This window comes from Cetorhinus maximus, chromosome 13, assembly GCF_964194155.1.
Source record: "Cetorhinus maximus chromosome 13, sCetMax3.hap1.1, whole genome shotgun sequence".
Classification (NCBI taxonomy): Eukaryota; Metazoa; Chordata; class Chondrichthyes; order Lamniformes; family Cetorhinidae; genus Cetorhinus; species Cetorhinus maximus.
In genome coordinates, this window is record NC_135891.1 from 120,145,164 (window position 1) to 120,162,648 (window position 17,485).

At 46.8% G+C, this 17,485-nt stretch overlaps 1 protein-coding gene across 15 annotated transcripts in view; it reads right to left on the reverse strand.

Annotated features, from left to right (window-relative positions):
• Positions 1-17,485, reverse strand: part of myo9bl (myosin IXb-like) — a 134,823-nt gene that overhangs the window by 69,633 nt on the left and 47,705 nt on the right. For 9 of the 15 annotated variants that reach the window (XM_078556167.1, XM_078556163.1, XM_078556165.1 and 6 more), the window contains exons 3-7: positions 8,026-8,120; positions 6,664-6,726; positions 5,586-5,685; positions 5,099-5,202; positions 3,709-3,838 (exon numbers count right to left, since the gene is read on the reverse strand). In XM_078556167.1, the coding sequence (XP_078412293.1) occupies positions 3,709-3,838; positions 5,099-5,202; positions 5,586-5,685; positions 6,664-6,726; positions 8,026-8,120 (492 nt within the window). The remainder of the gene's footprint in view (positions 1-3,708; positions 3,839-5,098; positions 5,203-5,585; positions 5,686-6,663; positions 6,727-8,025; positions 8,121-17,485) is intronic. The other 6 variants (XM_078556164.1, XM_078556170.1, XM_078556166.1 and 3 more) reach the window with 2 other exon arrangements.

Here is a 17,485-nt window from a genome sequence, read left to right on the forward strand (position 1 = left end):
CTGGATTTTGGGACTTTCTTCTTTAGTTTCTGGAATCTGCTCCTGCAGTTCTTTCTCCTGTCTCCAGCCTACCCTGGCAGCTGGTTTCAATTTTAGGTTGGGACTTGCTATCTGTCCCTCTGCTATGTTGCTTCCAATTGAAATCAAACTGAACTGAAGCTGTTTTTCTAGTTTTCTCTGTCTCTGTGGGTCCCTCTCTATGGACCCCTGTTGCTCGGCAACAGCACTATTTTTTTTAAACCTTGTTTATTTTAACTTCCCTTCAAGAGTCGTAAAATTACATTAAAATGCAGGTATTTTTTAAAGTGAAACAAACTCAAATTCTCCTTTTCTTAACACACAAATACAGAATCACAGAATTGTTACTGTGCAGGAGGCCATTCGGCCCATCATGTCTGCACAAGCTCTCTGAGCATTTTAAATTAGTGCCAATCTCCTGCCTTTTCCCTATAACCCTGCGCATTGTTTCTATTTAAATAATCATCTAATGCCCTCTTGAATGCCTCAATTAAACCTGCCTCCACCACACTTGCAGGCAGTGCATTCCAGACCCAAACCACTCGCTGTGTGAAATAGTATTTTCTCACCTCGCATTTGTTTCTTTTGCAAAACACTTTAAAACTGTGCCCTCTGGTTATCGAACCGTTTAAGAGCGGGAACAGTTTCTCCCTATCTACTCTGCCAGACCCCTCATGACTTTGAAAACTTCTATCAAGTCTCCACTTAGCCTTCTTCTCTCCAAGGAAAACAGTCCCAACTTCTCCAATCATTCGACATAGCTGAAGTGTCTCATCCCTGGAACCATTCTTGTAAACCTCTTCTGCACTCTCTCCAATGCGTTCACATCCTTCCTACAGTATGCTGCCCAGAGCTATACACAATACTCCAGCTGAGGTTGAACCAGTGTCTTATATAAGTTCATCACAACCTCCCTGCTCTTGTACTCTGTGCCCCTATTAATGAAGCCTAGAATACTGTATGCTTTAGAAACAGCTCTTTCTACCTATCCTGCCACCTTTAATGACTTATGTACATGTACACCCAGGTCTCTCTGCTCCTGCACACCCTTTAGAATAGGATCCTTTATTTGATACTGTCTCTCCATGTTCTTTGTACCAAAGTGTATCACCTCACACTTCTCTAAATTGAACTTTAGTTGCCCACTCCACCAATGTGTCAATGTCCTTTTGAAGTTCTACACTGTCCTCCTCACAGTTTACAATTCCCCCCCAAGTTCTGTGTCATTCGCAAACTTTGAAATTGTCCCCTGCACACCAAGATCTAGGTCATTTATATATATGTCAGGAAAAGCAAGGGTCCCAAAACTGACCCCTGGGGAACTCCACTACAAATCTTCTTCCAGCCTGAAAAATACACATTAACCATTACTCTCTGTTTCCTATCGCTCAGCCAATTTTGTATCCATATTGCTCCTGTCCCTTTTATTCCATGACCTATAACTTTCCTCACATGTCTGTTGTGTGGCACTGTATCGAACTCTTTTTGGAAGTCTATATACACCACATCAATGGCCTTGCCCTCATCAACCATTTCTGTTACCTCTTCAAAAAACTCCAGCAAGTTTGTTACGATTTTCCTTTAATAAATCCATGCTGACTCTTTCGAATTAATCCACATTTTTCCATGTGACTGTTAATTCTATCCCGAATAATTGTTTCTAGAAGTTTCCGCACCACCGAAGTTAAACTGACCGGTCTGTAATTGCAGGGCAGATCTTTACAACCTTTTTTGAACAAGGGCGTAATGTTTGCAATTCTCCAGTCCTCCGACACCTCCCCCGAATCCAGGGAACATTGAAAGATTATTGCCAGGGCCTCTGCAATTTCCACTCTCACTTCCTTCGAAATTCTTGGATGCACCTTATCCGGTCCCAGTGCCTTATCAACTTAAGCAATGACAGCTTATCCAATACCTCCTCCTTGTCAATTTTAAATCCTTCTACTGACTGAGTTTCCTCCTCTGTCACCATGGCCTGGGCAGCGTCTGCCTCGTAGGTAAAGACAGATGCAAAGCATTCATTTAACACCTCAGCCATGCCACTTGCCTCTATGTGTAAATCTCCTTTTTGGTTCCTTTTACTATTGACGTGCTTATAGAATACTTTGGGATTTCCTTTTATGTTAGCTGCCAGTCTTTTCTCATAATCCCTCTTTGCTTCTCGTATCCCTTCTGAACCTTCTGTATTCAGCTTGGTTCTCACTTGTGTTTGCTGCCTCACACCTGTCGTAAGCACACTTATTCTTCTTTAACTTAATTTCTACCTCCTTTGTCACCCAGGGAGCTCTGGATTTGTTTGCCCTATTCTTCCCTTTTGAAGGAACATACCTTGACAATGCCCAAACCATCTCCTCTTTGAAGGTAGTCCATTGTTCAGCTACTGTTTTTCCCACCAGCCTTTGGTCCCAGTCTATCCGGCCCAGCTCTGTTCTTGCCCCACTGCAGTCCGCTCTCCGCCAGTTGATTATTTTCACTCTGGGTTGACCAATGTCATTTTCCACTGTCACCCTAAACATTATGATACAATGATCACTGTCCCCTAAATGTTCCCCCACTGTCACTTGATCTACTTGGCCCACCTCATTCCCAAGGACCAGGTCCAGCAGTGCCTCCTTTCTTGTTGGTCTGGACACATACTGCTGGAGGAAATCCACCTGAACAAAATCTAGGAATGCTTGTCCCTCACTGTCCCTTACACTACACTATCCCAGTCTATATACAGGTAATTAAAGTTCCCCATTATAACTACTGTATGATGTTTACATCTTTCTGTAATTTCCTTGCAGATTTGTTCCTCTGTATCCTTCCCACTAGCTGGTGGTCTATATATTACACTGAGCAATGTAATTGCACCCTTCTTATTCCTTAGCTCTAGCCAAATCAATTCTGTCTTTGAATCCTCTGACATATCCTCTTTGTCCAGTACTGCAATAGTCTCCTTAACCAAAAACACCAACCCTCCTCCGTTTTTCTTTTCCAATCTTTTCTGAACACCTTGTAACCAGGAATGTTTAACTCTACCCTTCCTTAAACCAGGTCTCCGTCATTGCCACAACATCATAATCCCACAAGGCAATCTGTACCTGTAACTCCCCAATTTTATTAACTATACTTCGTGCATTCACATACACGCAGTATGACCCTGATTTAGACTTCAATACTTGATCCCTTACTCCGACTCCATCTATTAACTTATTATTCTCTATTTTAGTGCTATCTGCCTCTCCAAGCATTCCGTGCACCCCGGTATTACTCTCTAATATTCTCTCCTGGTTCCCGCGCCCCTGCTGAGTTAGTTCAAACCCTCCCCAACAACACTAGCAAAATGCCCCACAAGTAACTCAGTCCCGGCTCTGTTTAGATGCAACATGTCCGGTTGTACAGATGCCATCTCCCTCAGAGCCAGTCCGAGTGTCCCAGGAATAGTCCCACAAATACAAATCAAACTTCATTCCTAACACACACAAATACAAATATAACTATCTTAAACTATCTCTATTTCCTTCCAGAAGATAGTGGGCATTAACTGGGGATTCACTTATGCTCCTATCAACAGGAACAGACCGAAACTGCAGTGGTTTGGTTAGAAGGTACATGTCTGTTTGGTGTATCTGTGTAAATAAATACTTATAAAGAGTCTCTAAAGATTGCTCCATTCTATCCTTCACCACCTGAACAGTTCCCACCCACCTTCAACAGCTCTGACAGAGTGTCCAGGACTTCAGGGGGTCCAACCTCCAAACTCTCCTCTCTGCCAGTGGATTTCTTCTTATAGTCAACATTCCCAAGATAGAGGATGGCAGAGAGCACAAAAAATATCCTGAAGGGGAATGGGAGAGGTCAGACCAAGCACGGAGCTTTGCAAAACCATAAACATTCAATAATCCCATCTGTGTTATATAACAATTTAAAAACTGCATATTCAATAATTCATAAAAGGCTGCATCATAAAAGAGGCTCCTCTCCAACCATCTGCTCTTTTTCAACCTGACTTGTTATAATGCCTCTTCTCACTTCACTGCTCATCATCCAACAGAGACAGTGTTCGTCCAGAGCAAATTCCATCCCTCTGCTGGGAGCAGGTGGGACTCTGACCCGCCAATCATCCCTCTGCTGGGAGGGGGTGGGGCTCTGACCCGCCAATCATCCCTCTGCCGGGAAGGGGTGGGGCTCTAACCCGCCAATCATCCCTCTGCCAGGAGTGGGTGGGGCTCTGACCCGCCAATCATCCCTCTGCCGGGAGGGGGTGGGGCTCTGGCCCACCAATCATCCCTCTGCCGGGAGGGGGTGGGACTCTGGCCTGTCAATCATCCCTCTGCCGGGAGGGGGTGGGACTCTGACCCGCCAATCATCCCTCTGCTGGGAGGGGGTGGGGCTCTGACCCGCCAATCATCCCTCTGCTGGGAGGGGGTGGGGCTCTGACCCGCCAATCATCCCTCTGCTGGGAGGGGCTGGGGCTCTGACCCGCCAATCATCCCTCTGCCGGGAGGGGTTGGGACTCTGGCCCGTCAATCATCCCTCTGATGGGAGGAGGTGGGACTCTGGCCCGTCAATCATCCCTCTGATGGGAGGAGGTGGGACTCTGACCCGTCAATCATCCCTCTGATGGGAGGAGGTGGGACTCTGACCCGCCAATCATCTCTCTGCTGGGAGGGGGTGGGGCTCTGACCCGCCAATCATCCCTCTGCTGGGAGGGGCTGGGGCTCTGACCCGCCAATCATCCCTCTGCCGGGAGAGGGTGGGACTCTGGCCCGTCAATCATCCCTCTGATGGGAGGAGGTGGGACTCTGGCCCGTCAATCATCCCTCTGCTGGGAGGGGGTGGGACTCTGGCCCGTCAATCATCCCTCTGCTGGGAGGAGGTGGGACTCTGGCCCGTCAATCATCCCTCTGCCGGGAGGGGGAAGGACTCTGACCCGTCAATCATCCTCCACCTGAAGAGCACTGAGAAAATGATGCTTCTGCTAGTTGCAGAACATGTCGTGATTGGCCAGCACTGACCAATCAGGGGGAGCCTGTGGATGAGTGATTTTGGAGATCGGGTGATAAATGAGACAGAAACATAACAATAGGTGACTCACTGATTCTTGGTCATGTGCAGGAAGCCCACCATCTCCATGGCCTGTTTCAGGCGTTCAAAGTCATGCTTAAGATCCTCGCCATCGTCCAGATAGAAATTCTGCTTCTTGGAGTCAGGAAGAGACAGGACATATTACAGCCCAAAACGGACAGGAGAGAAACAGGCAAACAGGCCGCACGCCAGGGAGGAAGGTGGGGGTTTGTCAGGGAGCAGGGTGTGCTCATAAGGTGGGTGAGGGGTTGAGATGGAGAGACAGAGAAAGAGAGTGAGAAAGGGGTGGAGAGAGAGAGAAGTGGGGCAGAGGGGAGGGATTCAAGACAAACAGACAGACAGTCAGGCAGAGAGAAAGAAAGATTCAGAGACAATGGAAATGAGACAGAGAGGGAGACAAAGTGTGAGAGGAGTGGGAATATCAGTGCGGCCTCTCTATCTTTAATGCTCATTGTTAATTGGCAGTTCCTATCCTTGTTCTGGAATTGCCGTCATACCTGATTGAGGTAGTAATAGTCTTCAGGCTGCTTCAACTGGAAATCTCGTCGCTCTGACTCACTCGCCCCCATCAGCAAGTAGTAAAAGACATGATAGTTCCTGCATGGGGGAGGGGTGGGGGATAGGATGGTTGGGTTGGAGGGTTGGGAGGTTGAGGGGGGGTTGGTTGGGGGGGACAGGGGAGGGAGATGGTAAGAATGAGAGACACACTGTGAGAAATGGCGATTGGTGAGCCTCAGGTCGAAGAGCTCAGTGAATAAAAATATTAAAATTTATTCCAAAGGCAGGGAGCCAATGAGTTTCACTCACACCCACATGATTATTCGGGATAACTCTTAGAGTGTTGGTCATGAGAGATCGAGGTTGGCACAGGCAGACAGAGGCAGCAGTGCCAATCTCACATTCGGGTTGAAACAATGTGTGACAGCACTGGGCTGTGACTCAATGTTGCCCTGGTCAGAAAGCCGACATACTGACCGCTGGGACTGATAGGAGTAGAATGGTCACTTGGGCAAGGAGCTGATGTCCCAGCAAAGAGTCATCTTGAAAAACCTTGGGATGTTTTATTATGTTATGGGTGCCATATAAATACAAGTTGTTGTACCACCAGGAGAGGGAGAGGAGTGTCTGCACCACCAGGAGAGGGAGAATAGAAACCACGTGAAGGTAAACAAAAGTCAGCCTCTCCCCCCAGCCTGAAACCGATTGAACAGCCTGAAAGGTGCAATTAAAGGCTGAGTTTTCAAACTTGATTCTGAATGGAGATTCAGACACTCACACATCTGTTAGCCCAGCTGCAGGAACCCTCCACTCAAAGCAAAAAACAAACCGAGTGACGATCAGTGACCAGGACAGAGAGAGAGACAAGTGCACAGCTCCCACCTTTGACCTCTGTCCTGCTCCTATCTTGGCCACTCATTAAAAACTTGGAAACTGACACCGTCTCTAACTTTGATGTCCAACATCTGGTCTGAAACAGCTGTCTTGTCCACCAATCAAATTGCTCCCTGACAGGAGGTCATCTAGGATTACACTGTAAAGGGTCATGGGGTCACTGATCCCTCAGCCTAATCTTACCTCTCATCAGCTGCCTGAGACACCAGGCGGGATTTTTCCAAGAGATATTTCTCCACAACAGCCCTGGACAGAGAGAAAAACAGAAAGTTACTCCAATAAAATGAACCAATGAACAAAGAGAGAGAGAGAGAGATCGCAACAAATGGCCAGGGAAGGAGAGGTGGAAATGTTGACACTAATGTCGCACCATTGACTGTCCAACTGTGAAAAGTGCCCCACATCCGAAAAACACAGGACATCAAACAGAAACAACTAGGTGTGAATGTGATGGAGGAGCTGGTATCTGGGGTGGAACACAGAGTCCGTGTGTCAGAGAGAGGGAGAGAGATAGAGTAACTGATACCCAATGTTAGGACAGTGTGTGTGTGAGGGCGGGGACAAGGGAGGGGGGGCAGGGGCGAGGGATGGGGGGCGGGGGCGAGAGGGGGAGTGGGAGGGGGGGGAGGGAGTGGGCGGAGGGGGAGGGGGAGGGGATAGGGGAGGAGGAGGTCGGGGAGGAGGAGGGGGTAGGGGGAGGAGGAGGGGGTAGGGGAGGAGGAGGTAGGGGAGAAGGAGGGGGTAGGGGGAGAATGAGGGGGTAGGGGAGGAGGAGGGGGTAGGGGGAGGAGGAGGGGGTAGGGGGAGGAGGAGGGGGTAGGGGGAGGAAGAGGGGGTAGGGGGAGGAAGAGGGGGTAGGGGGAGGAAGAGGGGGTAGGGGGAGGAAGAGGGGGTAGGGGGAGGAAGAGGGGGTAGGGGGAGGAAGAGGGGGTAGGGGAGGAAGAGGGGGTAGGGGGAGGGTGTAGAGGGGGTGAGAGACAGTGTGTGTGAGACAGTGAATTAGTAAGTGAGAGAGAATGAGTGTGAGAGTGAGTGAGGGAGGGTGTGTGAGAGAGTGAGTGAGTGAGAGAGTGCGTGTGCTTGCCTGAGAGAGAGAGAGAGAGAGAGAGAGAGAGCTGGAGTAACTGATAGCCCGTGTTGGGACAGCGTGTGCGTGTGATGGAGGAGCTGGTACTCAGGGTGGGGAGCTTGATGCTTCCCGAAGTCTGACAGCCTCACAGAAGCTGCTGACTTTCCCTCTCACTGACAGCTGTGAAGGCAACTCCTGGCTTGATAGGTAAGAGCACGCCCCATGGGAAGGCAAAGTGTTTACTGCTCTAAGCCACTGCACTCAGCACTACCCCGGTTCCTCAATATGCAGCGGGAATATCAGCCCCGGGCCCGTTACTGACCACTGTGTAATAGATGTCAAATAAGAAGAGTTTGGCTGCCCAGCCCATCCCTCTCCACCATGGTTGAATGGCTTTGTTGATAGACTAACTTGAACTCACATCATCTGCTCTAACATCAAACAAGCAAATCTGAAGGTCACAGGGTCACACTCACCCTCTAACGAGTCCATTTTCCAAGTAATTGACCTGAATGAATTTGCCAAATCGACTTGAATTGTTGTTGTGAGCAGTTTTTGCATTTCCAAAGGCCTGTCAGAAAAAAGCAGACAAAGTGAATCGAGCTGTGAGCTGCTCACAGCTGGCAGAGTGAACCGTACCAGCATATGGAGCACTGAAGCAAAAGGTTCCCCTCCCCATCCCAGCCCCCCCTCTGTTCCTCCTCCCTATCCCACCCCATTCCCCACTGCTCCCCCTTCCCATCTTCATGTGTCTCTTTCTATCCCCCATCCACCTCCATTCCTCCTCTTCACGCTCCTTCCTGCTCCCTCCCTCCCCATTCCCTGTTCCCCACCGCTCCCCTCGCACTAGGAGCGGGTGTGAGACCGGCAGACTGCTCAGGCACAGTGTTCCCTCTGAGCTGCCCGTCTACACGACTGAGCTAGTTTCCTCACTATTCATAGCAGATTTAAGCAAATAAAACTCTTAATAAGCTGAAAGAATAAAAGTTTTCTTTTCCATATTTTCTAACGATTTAAAAGTTTAGCTCTTTCTATTTTGAGTTCGTCAAATTGAAACAAATAATCTTCATCTTGAGCCATTGCCACCAACTCAACTTTTCATCTGTTAAATGACTAAATTACAATATCAAAACTAACAAATGCCTCTCTCACTCATGGTCGCCCAGTGGCCATGGCCCTCCAGAGGCCATGCTAGCGTAGTGGTTATAGAACGGAAATCTAGAGGTCATGAGTTCAAATGCCACCCTGGTCAATTTAAAATTGAACTCAGCAAATCTGGCAATTTGTGGGTTAGCATGTGACTGTGTCAATGACTGCGGGTGGGAGTCTTTCTTCTTCCTCCAAACCTATGGTAACTGATGAAAAATATATATTAAATAGAGTGTATCTTTTTGTTTCTAATGGTGCTGCCCTTTATATTGGTGCACATAAGATTCATTCCGCAAATGGATGGACAAAATTAGAGGAAACATTGCTCCTGGAGTCAGGGATCAGAAATATTGGAGGTCCCATTGGCCTGTGCTGTACCTACCTGGGCCTTTGGGGCCATCACTTGCACTCCTGGGCTGTCCTGCTCAAGAGTCTTACCCGGTAAATTCTCATTCAAACCCTTCATAGTCTCACCTCTTCCACATCTCTGTAACCCCCTCCAGCTCTACCCATCACTGAGTTCCCTATTCCTCCAACATATCTCCTCCCTTCATTCCACCAATGGCAGCCATCCCATCAGTCACCTAGGCCCCACACTCAACCTCCCCAACCCCCTCCATTCCTTAAACATTATCCTTCAAACTGTCCCTTTGACAAAGTTTTTGGTTGCCTCTCCTTCTAGCTACTCCTTGCCTCAATGTCTTACTTTCCCCTGAAGGCTCTGTATAAACTAAGGTTGTTAACTCTGGTTGGACTGTATTCAGGAGGTTTTGTCAGGTGGCTTTCCCACCTCCAACCTGACTCCCACCACTGGTTTCGCGAAACGTCAGTCAATCCATTAACAATGGCAACTACAACATCAACAATGTTTCCCGCTCCAAAAACCCCTCAGTCTATCACATGGTTTCACCAGTTCGAGTGCGCCTGGTGTTAAGGCCACATGGCATCCTGTGAGCATGGCAGCTGGCTGTTTGTTGAGACTGGAGCAAATTAGGGGAAGGAAAGGGTGGGAGGGAATGGGCAGGAGCAGGCATTGTTAATTCTGGAACATAGGAAATAGGAGTAGGCCATTTGGCCCTTCAAGCCTGCTCCACCACTCAATTAGATCATGACTGATCATCCAGCTCCACACCACTTTCCCACACTATACCAATATTGAGTGGATGATTGTTCATCAGATAGTGGCACCACCCAAATATCGTAAAGAGATATTATGGATAGTACATGAAATTCCTTTGGTAGGACATGTAGGGATACTGAAAACTCACGCGCGTATAAACTGGCGGTTTTACTGGTCTTCACAAGGACGTGGTGCAGTTTTGTAAAACGTGTCATACATGCCAGATGGTGGGAAAACCACAATCTACAATCAAACCGGCACCCTTAATTCCCATACCAGTTTTTGGGGAACCATTCAGTAGGGTGTTAGTAGACCGTGTGGGACCATTACCGAAAACGAAAGCCAGTATATCCTTACTGTTATGGATATGACAACTCGATTTCCAGAGGCTATCCCTTTGAGAACAATTACAGCTAAGGTTGTGGTAGAGAAGTTAATCCAATTTTTTACTCTCTGGATTGCCAATGGAGATCCAGTCAGATCAATGTTCCAATTTTATGTCTAAGGAGACCAAGGCTGTACACAATACTCCAGATGCAGTCTCACCAAGGTTCTATACAATTGCAGTAAGACGTCTTTACTCAAATCCCCTTGTGATGAAGGGAAATAAACCATTTGCCTTCCGAGTTGCATGCTGCACTTGCATCTAACTTTTAGTGACTCATGAACAAGGACACCCAGGTCCCTTTGGACATCAACACTTCCCCACCTCTCACCATTTGTGAAATACTCTGCCTTTATGATTTTTCTACCAAAGTGGGTAACTTCACACTTATTCACATTATATTCCATCTGCCATGTTCTAGCCCATTCACTTAGCCTGTCCAAGTCCCCTTGAAGCCTCCTTGCATCCTCCTCACAACTCACATTCCCACCTAATTTTGTGTCATCAGCAAATTTGGAAATATTACATTTGGTCCCCACACCCAAATCATTGATATAGATTGTGAACAGCTGTGGCCCCAACACTGATCCTTGCGGCATCCAACTAATAACAGCCTGTCATCCTGAGAATGATCCCTTTATTCCTACTCTCTGCTTTCCATCTGTTGACCAATTCTCAATCCATACTAGTATATTTTCCCCAATCCCTTGCACTCTAATTTTATTTACTAACCTCCTGTGTGGGGCCTTATCAAAAGCCTTCTGAAAATCCAAATCCACCACATCCACTGGTTCTCCTTTATCTATGCTACAGGTAACATCCAAAAAGCTCCAGACATGTCAAACATGATTTCCCTTTTATAAATCCATGTTGACTCTGCCCAATCATATCATTATTTTCTAAGTGTCCAATTATCACAGCCTTTATAATGGATTCTAACATTTTCCCTACCACTGATGTTGAACTAACAGGTCTGTAATTCTCAGTTTTCTTTCTCCCTCCCTTCTTAAATAGTGGGGTTACATCTGCTACTTTCCAGTCTGCAGGAATCTTTCCAGAATCTAAAGAATTTTGAAAGACAACCACCAATACATCCACCATCTCTCTATTCACCTCCTTCAACACTCTGGGATGTAGCTCATCAGATATAGGGGGTTTATCAACCTTCAATCCAATTAATTTTTCGAGTACTACCTCTTTATTATTGCTAATTTCTTTCAGTTCCTCATTTTCACAAGTCCCTTGGCTCCTTTGTATTTCTGAGAGATTTTCTGTATCTCCCTCTGTGAAGACAGACACAAATTAACTGTTTAGTTTCTCCACCATTTCCCTATTCTCCATTATAAATTCCCCTATCTCCGCCTGTAATGGACCCACATTTGTCCTTACAAATCTTTTCCTTTTCACATACCTAAAGAAGCTTTTACAGTCCGCCTTTCTTTATCAGTTTCTTGGTCATCCTTTGCTGGATTCTAAATTGCTCCCAATCCTCGGGTTTACCAGTTTTTCTGGCAACCTTATAAGCCACTTTCATTGATCTAATGCAATCTTCAGCTTCTTTTGATAGCCATGGTTGATTCACCTTTCCTGTTGGGTTTTTGTGTCTTGGAGGAATGTATATTTGTTGTAGACCATGTAATACTTCTTTAACTACTAGCCATTGCCTGCCTACTGACAAATCTTTCAGTGTATTTTCCCAATTTCCCATTTTCCCAATCCACCATAGCCAACTTGCCACTTTTACCGTCACAATTTCCTTCGTTCAGATTTAGGACCCTAGTTTCAGAATGAACTATATCACCTTCAAACTTAATGTAAAATTCCATCATATTGTGGTCACTATTTCCTAATGGCTCCTTTACAACAAGGTTATTAATTCGCCCTCTTTTATTCAGTAACACTAAATCTAAAATAGCCCAATCCCTAGCTGGTTCCTCAGAAACCCATCTTATACACACTCCAGGAATTCATCCTCCACAGCAACAGTGCTGATTAGGTTTACTCAGTCTATATGTAAATTGAAGTTGCCCATTATTACTGTACTACCCATGTTAAGTGCAGCTCTAATTTCCTGCTTTACACTGTGCCCAACATTACCACAACCTCTGGTTGTTCATCCTCCCCCAGAAGAATGCCCTCTGTGACATCCTTGACCCTGGCGCCAGGGAGGTGACACACCATCCTGGACTCACATTTACAGCTGCAGAAACACCTACCTGTTCCCCTAACAAATCCCCTATCACTACTGCTCTTCCACTCTACTTTCTCCCCTCCTGTGCAGCTGAGGCGCCCATGGTGTCATGGACTTGATCTCGCTGTGCTCCTCTGTGGAACCATCGCTTTACCAGCGTCCAAAGTGTAAAACTGGTTAGTGAGTGAGATCAAATCAGGGGATTACTGTACTACCTGCCTGGTTCTCATCGATTCCCCCTCTGCCTGCACGCTTCTAACTTGTGGTGTGACCTCCTCCCTAAATGTGCTATCCATGTAGTTCTCTGCTTGCGGATGTACAACAGTGACTCTAGCCACCACTCGAGTCCAGGAACTCGGAGCTCAAGCTTTTGCAGTGGATGACACTTACTGTAGATGTGTTTGCCTAGGACATATGGTGCGTCCACAACTTCATACATACCACAGGATGCACATTCCACTCAGCCTAGCTGCCCTGCCATACCTCAACTTTACAAACTATTTATAAATGGAATAACTTGCCAGTTACTCACCAATCAGCTTCTTCCACTGCACTGATGAAAGAACCAAAAATTGGAAGGTGAATAAGGTAGAAAAAGGGGCACCGACTTCTCTGAACTCCCTCACTCACCAAACTCCTAGCTTCTTACTCAGCTCAAGGCACACTCTGTTTGCAAGCTGCATTCAGACCCATGTATTTATATTATCTGAAACTCAGAGGAGTCAGTTCTGCTGCAGTTACAGAAACCAGGTTGGGCTAATTAACTAATTATAGCCGTTCTCCAGTAGAGCTGGTTTATTCCTGCCCAAGGCTGGAAGAAACTTTGCTTACACAGTAACTTTCGGTTAAATGCTCAACGCAAACAAAATAATATTTTTAGAAAGTGATTAAATGAATCTTAAGGATCAATCACTAAACTCCTAGCTTCTCATTCAGTTCAAGCCACACTCTGTTTGCAAGCTGCACTCAGACCCCTGTATCTCTGCTATCTGCCAAACTGGGAGGAAGAAACTGGGTGGGACGGCAAACATTTTTTTAAAACATTGATTCTCAAGATATGGGATTTGCCAGAAAGGCTGGCTTTAATTGTCCATCCCTAGTCACCTAGAGAAGGTGGTGGTGATTTGATAAAGCTAAGTAGCTTGCTAGGCCACTTCAGAGGACACATTAAGAGTCAGTCACAGTGGCGTGGCACTGGAGTTACACTGGGGAAGGACAGAAGATTTCCTTTCCTAAAGATCAGTGAACCAGTCAATCCAACAGCTTCATGGTCACTTTCATTGATTCCTGCTTTGTGGTTCCAGAATTCAAATTTTCAAATTGCCTTGTGGGATTTAAATTCCCATTTTCATGATTGCGAAAGGTTTATAATTAACTCACCATGATAACACAGATAACTTCACTTCTCTTTTCATTATCTTGTTAAATTCTCTCCCCCCACCCCCTCTCTCCTCCTTTCTCATCTCAGCAATGCTCTGAGGCCTCATGCTTGGAAAAGCAGAAGAGAATGAGAGGAGGGTTAGCAAATGGCACTGGGAGTTCCTGCAGTGAGACCTAAACTCCATCTGGTTCAGCTCCCTGAGACACAAGGAGGAGCATCACTTGCTGAATGTCCCCAACGTCCAATCCTTAATGAGACTGGCTCCAAAGTCAAACAGGCCAATCAGTTTCCTGCTCTCTGCTGAGTGAGCGAGTCTTGGGCTGTGGGATGGAAACACTACAATTGGCCTCAGTGTCCATGGGGGAACTGACCCCATGTGGGGAGGGGGGGGGGGTGGTTAATAAATACAACAGGCCAAAACTATAGACATTGAGCAGCCAGAAATGTCCTAGGAACTGGTGGGGGTGGTGGGGTTGGGGGGGAATGGGGTGGGGTGACACCCAGAGGCAGTGTGTTGGCATTATTCATACAGGAAGTGATTCATTGTATCCATGCTGTTGCTATAGCCAATCATGAACAAGACAAACTCAACATAATCCACAATGGTGATTGGCTGGCATTGGGGCCCTCCCCCACACTGAGTCAGGATAGTTGAGAGATTTGATCCTGGGGGAGACAGTGGGCACAGGAATGGGAGTGGGTACAGGTGGGAGAAAGAGCAGGAGCGGGTGCACAGCCCAACTGTCCAAAGTAGGAACCAACAGAGAGAGCGTGAAGGCAGAATTGATGTTTACCCAGGAAGAGATTGTCAGGATAAAAGCAAAAAAACTGCGGATGCTGGGAATCCAAAACAAAAACAAAAATACCTGGAAAAACTCAGCAGGTCTGACAGCATCTGCGGAGAGGAACACAGTTAACGTTTCGAGTCCGTGTGAACATTGAAGAGTCATACGGACTCGAAACGTTAACTGTGCTCCTCTCCGCAGATGCTGTCAGACCTGCTGAGTTTTTTCAGGTATTTTTGTTTTTGTTTAAGAGATTGTCAGGGTTGGAGCTGGGAGCAGACATTCTGCTGTCAATCAGACAACAGCAGTGACTCAGCTTCCTAACCGATCACTAGCTGTGTAACCGCAGCACACAGGAGCCACCAAGCTGCACCATTAGTGATGGGCAGTAAATGCCTGGCTTTGCCAGCAACACCCACATCCCATGAACAAATAAAAAATTCAGTGACCGTGTGCACCCATCAAACAGCATGTGGCCAGCACTCAACCAAGGAAAAGACTTGAGCGTAATTCAAATTTACACTGACTGAGCGACTCACACTGATCATAGAATCTTACAGTTTAGAGTGAGGCCATTCAGCCCATCCTGTTTGTGCTGGCTCTTTGAAAGAGCTATTCAAGTTCTTCCATTTCCCCTGCTCTTTTCCCATAGCCTTGCAAATTTCTCCTTTTCAAGTATGTATGCAATTCCCTTTTGAAAATTATTGTTGAATCTGTTCCCACCACCCTATCAGACAGCGTGTCCCAGATTACAACAACTCTGTGTGAAGAAAACTTCTCAATGGACATACAGTGAGTGAAATAGAAAGAGGTTGAGAAGGGCACTGCAGGAAAGTGTAGTCATATCCTTGGTCTGATTCAGAGTCTCACAATGTAAGGATTCACTTTTAAACTGTAGTTATTGATAACAATTGGGCAAAACCAATATGACTCCATATACAACAAACCGAGACAGTGCACAGCAAGATCTCACACAAAACGCAATGAGGCAAGCAAGAGCAAAATCCTACATGCAATGTGCCGTGGCAATACACAGCAAGATTCCAAACAAAAGCACCAAGGTAGCACACAGCAAGATCCCAAACGCATAGCAAGATCTCACATGTTGCAGACAAGGGCAACGCACAAGATTCCACACACAGCAAACCAAGACCATGTACATCAAGATCCCATGCGCCAGACTAAGGCAATGCACAGCAGGATCCCACACCAAGGCATCCCACAAAGCACTGAGACATTGGGTCATTTAATCTATTTTTGGAAAACTTCCTGCTCTTAGAATAGGATCTTCAACATTCACCTGTATACCCCTCCCCTGCCCTGCCCCACCCCCTGATCTCCCCACCCATGCCGCTCCCCTCCTCCGGCCTGGCCTCTCACACCCCACTCCTCAATCAGATTCTCATTTCACCAAAACTCCGGGCTCCTCTCCCACCAGAGTTGGCAGCTCTGACCCCGCCCTGCACACACTGCACTCGTCCAGCAGCCTCCATTTAATTCAGTGTGTGGATGTCGTCTCAATCTGAATAACTTTTATTCTCTTTGTGGTCAGAGTTGCTGCTCTCAGGAAATTCCCAGACACGGAGTGACAGAGCAGCTTGTCGCATGGTCCGGGCTCGGAGGTCTGAGATGCCCCCTTGAGTCATCCATTGAAAGAGTTCAAGTAACGCAGTCAGGCTATTTTAAAATTTAGATCCCTTTTAATCATTACATGCCCTCAGTAATAACAGCCCAGCACAAAATAAAGACTCAAATAAAATAAAAGCCCATCTGGATTAAATTATAAACTGTACGGGGAGGCAAATCAATGACAGGCTTCCCAACGTCCTGCCATTGCCTGCTGCTTCACCACAGCTCTCCAAATATGGGAAAAGATCCCGAGAACACGGAGAAGGACTATACGCCTTCCCCTCCTCCCCTCCCCCACTGATGCCAATCATACTCTTACTCAGCATCGGAAGTTGAGACACTTTGAAATAAGCTACAGGTTACAAGGTTTCAAGACTTCAGTTTCCTTATGATTACACATCACCAGTTGGCTGAACCAGCAAGCCTCTAATTATTCTGCCATCAAATTAAACTCCCGTTTTGTTCCAATTCTCTGGGGATGGCAACACAGAACATTTATTAACCCTTCAAGTGCCAGCAAGGATTCCTGGCAGAGCAAAACACACATGGGGAGCAACTTGATGACTTGGCTGGTCTATCCTGTGCCAATGACCCCAACAAACCACCAGGTTCCAGGCACAATGTTTATCCTCAGCCAGTGGCAGTAATCCAGGGGCTGCAATTGGCTCATGTCAACCTGGTTTAGCTAGTGAAAAAGTAACAGCCAGGCATCCCGTTCCTGATCATCCTCCAGGGCCTCCTATCAAATAATATGTGCGTGTGTTTAGACGTATATGTTGAAGTGCATGTGCACAGATGTATACATGAATGCATTGCCGAGTGTGTGTGCGCGCAAACCTGTGGGGATATACTTACGGTTCTCTTTCTTTGCAGTGATTGGGACAGCTACATGACACTCAGTACTAATGGCCACACATTGAGGACAGATACATTTAGCGAGTACAGGTGGGGGGAGCCAGGCTCCTGGGGAGGGGGTCAGTAGCTGTGAGAAGAGAGTGTGAGGGGATTGCTGGCAACACTCCCTGTACAATTTTGTTGCTGTGCATGGCCAGTATCTTTCAATGCGCAAGAGAGATACATACATACGAATTAGGAGTAGGCATAGGCCACTCGGCCCTTCGAGCCTGCTCCCCCATTCAATGCTCGATCTGAATGCAACCTCGACTCCACATTCCTGCCTACCCCCCAATAACCTTTCACCCCCTTGTTAATCAAGAATCGATCCAGCTCTGCCTCAAAAATGTTCAAAGACTCTGCTTCCACCACCCTTTTTTCAAGAAGAGGGTTCCAAAGACT